At 55.3% G+C, this 7,670-nt stretch overlaps 1 protein-coding gene and 1 pseudogene across 5 annotated transcripts in view; one reads left to right on the top strand and one right to left on the bottom strand.

The window, feature by feature from the left end:
- The window catches only part of LOC128801685 (class II histocompatibility antigen, B-L beta chain-like), a 10,874-nt pseudogene extending 6,667 nt beyond the window's left edge, over positions 1–4,207 (bottom strand).
- Positions 1–7,670, top strand: part of LOC128801762 (serine/threonine-protein kinase PAK 3-like) — a 35,076-nt gene that overhangs the window by 11,297 nt on the left and 16,109 nt on the right. For 2 of the 5 annotated variants that reach the window (XM_053967880.1, XM_053967878.1), the window contains exons 2-3: positions 4,173–4,286; positions 4,740–4,777. Coding sequence is in view for 3 of the 5 variants with exons in the window: in XM_053967878.1 (XP_053823853.1) it covers positions 4,208–4,286; positions 4,740–4,777 (117 nt within the window). In the remaining 2 variants the exon portion in view is untranslated. Of the gene's footprint in view, positions 1–4,172; positions 4,287–4,739; positions 7,665–7,670 lie in introns of those variants that run through there. The other 3 variants (XM_053967881.1, XM_053967879.1, XM_053967876.1) reach the window with 2 other exon arrangements.

Raw genomic sequence — 7,670 nt, 5'->3', positions numbered from 1 at the left:
GGGAACGGCCCTTTGAGTGCTTGGAATGTGGGAAGAGCTTTGGGCGGAGCTCTGGCCTGAGAGCACACCAGCGCATCCACACTGGGGAGAGGCCCTACGAGTGTCCTCAGTGTGGGAAGAGGTTTCAGAACAGCTCCAATCTCCTCCTACACGAGCGGATTCACTCAGAGGAGAGGCCCTTCCGCTGCCCCGACTGTGGGAAGGGCTTCAAGGAAAACTCCAAACTCACCATGCACCGGCGCATCCACACCGGGGAGAGGCCCTACGAGTGTGGGGAGTGTGGGAAGAGCTTCTCCAGGAGCTCAACCTTGACGAAACACCAACAGAGGCACCACTAAGGGAAGCCCTGTGAGTGCCCCGAGTGAGGGAAGAGCTTCGAGTGAGGGAGGAGAGTGAGGGAAGAGCTTCGTGCGCTGCTCCAGCTCCATCCCCCATGGGAGGCTCCGGGCTGGATGATCCCCAGTGACCCCCGTTGGGCAGAGCCCTGGTGCCCCCGTATGGGGAATAAAACAGAGAGTAAAACAATGGAGCCGGCAAAGGGGCCCGATATCTGAGGCCTGACTGAGCAGAAACTGTGGGAGACACAGACACAGTTTAAGTCTCCCTGGGCAAGAAGTGACCAAGCATCCTGTTGTGAGACTTTGTGATAAGATAATGTTCCCAGGTGACGTGATGTCATGAAGAATGTGTAAGCAATGGAAATTGTTAGCAAACATCGAGCCCTATAAGCACCACACAAGTAAAACCCTGTATAAACGCCTGGTACCCTCAATAAAATTGGCTTCTGATCTGAGCTCGGCTGTCCCCGTCTCTCCATCGTGGACAACCCCTGTTGTGGGTGATCCCCGTTGGGTGGGGGGAAGGTGTTGGAGGGAGTTCTTTCCCTTCTCCTTGTGCTGCTGTGGTTTGGTTGGTGATAAATCCCCTCCGTGTGCCCGGGCTGGGTCTGTTGTCCCCGTGCCGGTGCTCGGGGCGGGATCTCTCCCGTTGCTTGTCTGCAGTCCCGGGCCTCTCCTCAGCCAATGAGAGAATGCGATGGACAAGAGCCAGCCAATCCGAGAGAGCGGGGCTGATGACTCACCAGTTGCCGGGCAGACCCGCGGCAGGCAGTGTTCCCCACCTGGACCCCACCCTCCATGCCCAGGCCCGGCCCCGCCGTGGGGTCCCCCCAAGTCCCTCCCCACCGCCCCCCATAACCTGGAGTGGGTTTAACTGAGAAGCTTTACTGGGAAGACTGGGAGCAGGCGGGCAGGGGCAGAGTGACAGCAGGGCTGGGGTGACACACGACCACCCCCCAAAATCATCGTGAGGACGGAGCGGGGGGTCCCGGCCGGGCCTGAGGCCGCGGGGAGCGGCTGCGGGCGCCGGCGGCTCAGGAGCTGTGTGGGCAGAGAAAAGGGGGTGACAGCGGGCTGGGGGCCCCGGGGGGAGCACACACGCTCTGGGGGAGGGGGGACACGACCCCCGGGACCCCCCTGACCTTCTTGTGCAGGCAGAAGCCGAGCCCCAGTGCCAGGAAGACAAAGCCCAACTCTGAGTCCTCGATCCCTGTGGGCATCTTGCTGCAGGCGGCGTCTGGCGGCATCTCTGGGGGGTCTGCAGGAGTCAGGACCCCCCAAAACCTCTCATGGACACCCCAGGCCCCTCCAAGCTCCCTCCCGGTCACTCCCAGCCCACCCAAGACCCCCTGAAACATCCCCCTGATCCCTTCCCAACCTCCCCAGGACCTACCAAAGCCCCTCCCATTCCCATCAGGATCCCACAGCCCCTTTCCAGTTGTCCCCTACAGCCCCAGGACACCCAAACCCTCTCCCAGTCCCTTCCCAGCCCCACCAGGACTCACCCAGACCCCTCCCATTCTCCTCCCAGCACAACCAACCTCATCCCAAGCCTCCCTTAGCCATCCCCAATCTCCTTCCAGCCCCTCCAGGCTCACTCCAATCCCTCCCAATTACACCCAGCTCCCCCAAACTCCCTCCCAGTGCCCACCAAGTCCCCCAGAACCCCATCCCACCCTCCCCAGTATCCTGTCGTGGGGACAGGACATTTTCATGCTCATTATCCCAATCGTGGTTTTTGTTCCCTGTCCTCAGTTTGTTTTGTCTTCCTTCCCCCCCCCACCCCGGGCTGGCTGCTGGCTTGCCGCTTAGCTTGCTTGCTGCTTTTGCTTGCTGCTGGCTGCATGCTTTGCTGGCTCTGCTTTCCTCTCTTTTTTCTCTGCTTTTCGCTGGCTTGCTTTTTTGCCATTTTTTTTTTTTCCTTTCTCCCAGTTTCCGTTGTTCCCTTCCCCCCCCCCCCCCCCCAAGACATCGGACCTACTCCGGGCAGGAGCTCCCCCGGGGTCTGCGAAAGAAGCTGCGTACCCTCTGCGGCGAAGAGAGATACAGCTCAACCCTCTTGGACTGGTGAAAACATCTGTGGTCATCTTGGGCTATTTCTCTTGTGCTGGGGAGTGTTTTTTTGTTGTGCCTTAATAAACAAGTTTTTTCCACTTTCCCCTCTGAAGGAATTCCTCCTGAACCCGGTGGTGGGGGGAGGTTGCGGAGGGTTTGGTTTCCTATAGGGGGCTCCTTTGGAGGTGTTTTCCCCTAATTTGTCCAAAACCCCTTCTTAGCCCTTCCAGACCCCCCAGCCCCTCTCCCAGCTGAAACCAGGCGCTCTCCAACTCCCTCCCAGTAGTTCCCAGCACATCCCAGTGGCTCTGGCAGTGCCCCCAATTCCTCCCCCGTACCCCAGTGGCGGCTCAGGGGTGCTCCAGGCTGACGTGCTCCACCTGGCAGGTGCAGGTGAGCCCGTGCCAGGGGGGGGTTTCCAGCAGCACCAGGAGCTGGTAGGTCCAGTCCTTGTTGGGACCATGTCGGTGGCCACCACAGAGAGCTCCTGCTGGCCCTGGAGCCACCTCAGCTGGGTGTGGGCAGGGTAGAAATCCATCAGGGAGCAGCCCCGGCTGGGAGCTCGAGGGCACCAGCGAGATGGATACGCTGGGGGGCACTGGGAGAGTTTGGGCACAGACTGGGATCAGCTGAGGGGAACTGGGAGAGAGAGGGGAGGGATGGGGTGGCCTGGGGAGGGACTGGGAATGGACTGGGAGGGAGTGGTAATGGACTGGGAAGGAGTGGAGTGGCACTCAGAGAGATGGGAGGGGATGGGGGGGGCACTGGGAGAGAGGGTGTAGGTCTAGGAGTGAACTGGGAATGAACTGGGCATGGACTTGGAGGGGCTGGGGCGGCACTGGGAGGAACTGGGAATGAAGTGCGCGGCACTGGGAGGCCGAGTCCAGAGCGGGGCACTCGGCGGTGCGGGTCTGCCTGACAACTGATGAGTCATCAGAGACACGCGCTCTGATTGGCTGAGAGGCGGCAGCGCCACGCTAGGCTGAGATGGACAGCCGGGAGGCACTGGCAGAGACTGGGATGGACTGGGAGAGCCACGGGGGGCAGTGGCAGGGACAGAAGGTCTCGGGGATGGGCACAAGGAGGGCTGAGGGCTCTGGGGCGATTCCCAGGGAGGTTTTGAGGGCCTCCAGGGTCATTGCCAGGGCAGGGCCGGAGGGGACGCGCTCTGCCCCCCGCTCACCTCGGTGCTCCAGGAGGAACGGGCTGAGATACTCGTAGTTGTACCGGCAGAGCCAGTCCAGTGAGATACTCGTAGTTGTACCGGCAGAGCCAGTCCGGTGAGATACTCGTAGTTGTACCGGCAGAGCCAGTCCGGTGAGATACTCGTAGTTGTACCGGCAGAGCCAGTCCGGTGAGATACTCGTAGTTGTACCGGCAGAGCCAGTCCACCCCAGTCCTGTTTTGCTCCTTAACGTGTGGGTCGCTGTTCCAGTACCTGGCTGCTGTCTCCCCATAGAGGGTGAACCCCAAATGGTGCCACACGGTTGCTGCATTTTCAGAGTTCCTCTTGGATCCTTTGGGCCATTGGCTGTGCCTGGGAGGGTTCTTTGTGCTCCTTTGTGACACAGGAGAACCTTCCAGGCGGTTTCTGCGTGAGCTGCTGCTGTGATGTCACAGGAACACTGCCACGTCCCCGTGGTGTTCCCGTTGCTGTGGGACACGGAGGCCTCAGTGTCCAGAGTGGCTGTGGGCACTGCTCGTTGCCGGAGGATCCTCCTGCCCGAGGCATTCTCAGCAGCCAGCCCACCCCTGACGGGTCTCCTTCTGTGCTTGCAGGGCTACAGTCAGCAGACGTGTGCAGCGCAGCCAAAATGATCCAGCACGTGGTTGCTGCAGTTTGCACGCTGTACTCTGTGGCGTATTCGGGGTATTTTTTAACCCACTTGGCACGTAAGTCGAGGTTTCCCCTCGGTGCTGTGGCTTTGGGCTTGCTGTGTGCTTTCTGTTCTTCCTCTGCACCTGAGTTGGCTTTGTAAACCAAATTGCCATGAAGACACCATTGGTTTGGGAGAGCTCCTGCCAGCAGCTGCAGCTGCAAAAGGGGGTGTCTGCAGCCAGCGGGGCGTGCACAGCATTTGCAATGAGCCCTGGGGGGTTCTGTTCCCTCAAGCGGGGAGTCTGTGGCAGCAGAGCCTGGAACTCCCTCCGTTTGCTGGTGCAGCCAAGAACTGACCCAGCCCAGTATTTTGTGCTGTTCTCTTGCTGTGTGAAGGGACTGTGGCTCCTGCAGGGACGCTGTGAAAGCAAAATGCTCTCTCGGGGTTGCCTTGCTCCGTGGCATTTCCCACCACAGGCAGTTTTTTTCCTGACAGCATCTGGTTCATGTTCCCTCTTCCCTTGCAGGGCACCTCATGTGTGGATCCCGAGCAGCTCCTCCTTCGGTGAGTGAGGAAGGAACCTTTGGTGTTTGGAATTGTGCAGCAAGTTGTGAGCTCGGCATGTGGCAGCCGAGTGCCAGCCTGGGAGGCAGAAGGAAAGTGAGCCACTGAGGAACAGGAGGTGGAGCTTCCTTTGTTCCAGAGTGACTCATTATAAGAGACCTCCGGGGAGCGCGGCGAACAGGAGCAGGCAAACAGCGTCACAGCAGTTTGGTCACAGCAGTTTGCGCAGCAGTTCGTGCAGGCAGGGCAAGCAGGCAGGGTTGCAGGTTCTTGCTAGTTTGGTGAAGTATTTTTTTTAATTGGTTGATTGATCTTGGGCTTTCTCCTAAGCAATGGTTCTAACCCGGTCAAAATCTGTGGTTGGTACAGGTGTATGTGACCAAGTAAAGCCCTCCAAAAAGGATGTGTCTGTACAGACCCATTCCTGCCTGAAGTGTTTGAGCTTATCAGTGGCTTCAGGGGGTGTTGTGAAGGAGGGCTGCTTACCGTGTGAACAAGTGAATGACCTCCTCTCGCTAGTGGATGAGCTTAGGGAGGAAGTTGAAAGATTAAGGAGTACCAGGGATAGTGAAAGGGAAATAGACTGGTGGAGTTCAGCCCTTACATCTTTAAGGGAGGCCCACCAGGAGTCAGAAGGCTCATATGTCTCTCATTCTCAGGCAATAGAGGGGCACCTGGTAGATGAAGGGGAGTGGAAATGGGTCCCTGCTCGGGGTGGTAATAACAAAAATCCCTCCTGCCCCCCATCCCCTAGCCAGTTGCCACTTCAGAATAGGTATGAGGCCCTAGATCTAGACAGCCAGACAGATGACTTAGAAGAAAATTATCTACCCAGTGAGCCTCCCAATTATGACTCGTCTAAAAAATCGATTACCACCTCTAATGTCAAGAAAAAAAGAAGGGTAATTGTAGTGGGTGATTCCCTTCTGAGGGGGACAGAGGGCCCCGTATGTCGACCTGACCCATCCCACAGGGAGGTCTGCTGCCTCCCTGGGGCCCAGGTACGAAACATCACTGAGAGACTTCCTAGGCTGATTCGGTCCTCTGATTATTACCCACTGCTGATACTCCAGGCTGGCAGTGATGAGATTGAAAAGAGGAGTGTCAAGGTGATTAAAAGGGAGTTTAGGGCACTGGGTCAAGTGGTTGATAGGACAGGTGTACAGGTAGTGTTCTGCTCAGTCCCATTGGTGGCAGAGAAAAATAATGAAAGGAATAGGAAAACTCATTTCATTAACAAATGGCTCAAGGGTTGGTGCTATCGGCAAAATTTTGGATTCTTTGATCATGGAGCAACCTTTATGGCACCTGCTCTACTGGAATCAGATGGGATACATCTCTCTGTTAAGGGCAGGAGGTTTTTAGCTCATGAACTGGCAGACCTTATTGAGAGGGCTTTAAACTAGGTTTGAAGGGGGAAGGGGATGCAGCTGGGCTGTCTGGAAGCAGGCCCAAGGGTGGTAAGACTGTGTTAGGGGAGAAATCAGCAGCCCAGCTGAGATGCATGTACACCAATGCACGCAGCATGGGTAACAAACAAGAAGAGCTGGAGGCCATGGTCCAACAGCAGAGCTATGATGCAGTTGCCATCACAGAAACGTGGTGGGATGACTCACATAGTTGGAGCACTGCACTGGATGGCTACAAGCTCTTCAGAAGAGACAGAAAAGGGAGAAGAGGTGGAGGGGTGGCCCTTTATATTAGGGGGGGTTTTGGATGTCACAGGTACTGAGACTAATGATGATGAAGTTGAGTCCCTATGGGTAAAAATTAAGGGGAAGGCCACCAAGGCTGACATTCTCCTGGGAGTCTGCTATCGTCCACCCAACCAGGATGAAGAGGTGGACAACTTATTCTATAAACAACTGAACAATGTTTCAGGATCATCAGCCCTTGTTCTTGTAGGTGACTTCAACCTACCAGACATCTGCTGGGAACTTAATACAGCAGAAAAACAGCAATCTAGAAAGTTTTTAGAGTGTGTGGAGGATAACTTTTTGTCACAACTGGTGGGCAAACCCACCAGGGGAGGGACTATGTTAGACCTACTGTTCACAAATAGAGATGGACTGGTAGGTGATGTGGAGGTTGGAGGCCGCTTGGGGCACAGTGATCATGAAATTATAGAATTCTCGATAATTGGTGAAATAAGGAGGAATATCAATAAGATCTCTACACTGGACTTCCGGAGGGCAGACTTTGGCCTATTTAAGAGACTTATTCAGAGAGTTCCTTGGGAAACAGTCCTTGAAAACAAAGGAGTCCAGGAGAGATGGGTGTGCTTCAAAGCAGAGATCCTGAGGGCACAAGAACAGACTGTCCCTGTGTGCCGAAAGATGAGTCGATGAGGCAAACGTCCAGTCTGGATGAGCAATGAGGTTTTGAAGGAACTTAGAAATAAAAAAAAAGATGTATCATCTTTTTAAGGAGGGACTGATTTCTCAGGAAGTATTTAAGGGAGCTGCTAGGGCATGTAGAAAAAAAATTAGGGAGGCCAAAGCTCACTTTGAACTTAACTTGGCAACTTCTGTTAAAAATAATAAAAAAAGTTTTTACAAATATATTAATGGTAAAAGGAAGGGTATAACCAACCTCGGTTCCTTATTGGATGGAGCAGGCAAGCTAGTAACTAAAGATGAGGAAAAGGCGGAAATGCTTAATGCTTTCTTCGCCTCAGTCTTTAGTGGTAAGACAGCTTGTCCTCAAGACAACTGTCCTCAGGGGTTGGTAGGTGGTGCCAGGGATCAGAATGGTCCTCTTGTTTTCCAAGAGGAGGCAGTCAGAGAACTGCTGGGACACTTGGATATTTATAAATCAATGGGAGCAGATGGGATCCACCCTAGGGTGATGAGGGAGCTGGCAGATGAGCTTGCGAAGCCGCTCTCCATCATTT

This window comes from Vidua chalybeata, chromosome 31, assembly GCF_026979565.1.
Source record: "Vidua chalybeata isolate OUT-0048 chromosome 31, bVidCha1 merged haplotype, whole genome shotgun sequence".
Lineage (NCBI taxonomy): Eukaryota > Metazoa > Chordata > Aves > Passeriformes > Viduidae > Vidua > Vidua chalybeata.
The sequence above is the reverse complement of the archived record's forward strand: the minus strand, read 5'-3'. Positions and strand labels throughout refer to the sequence as shown.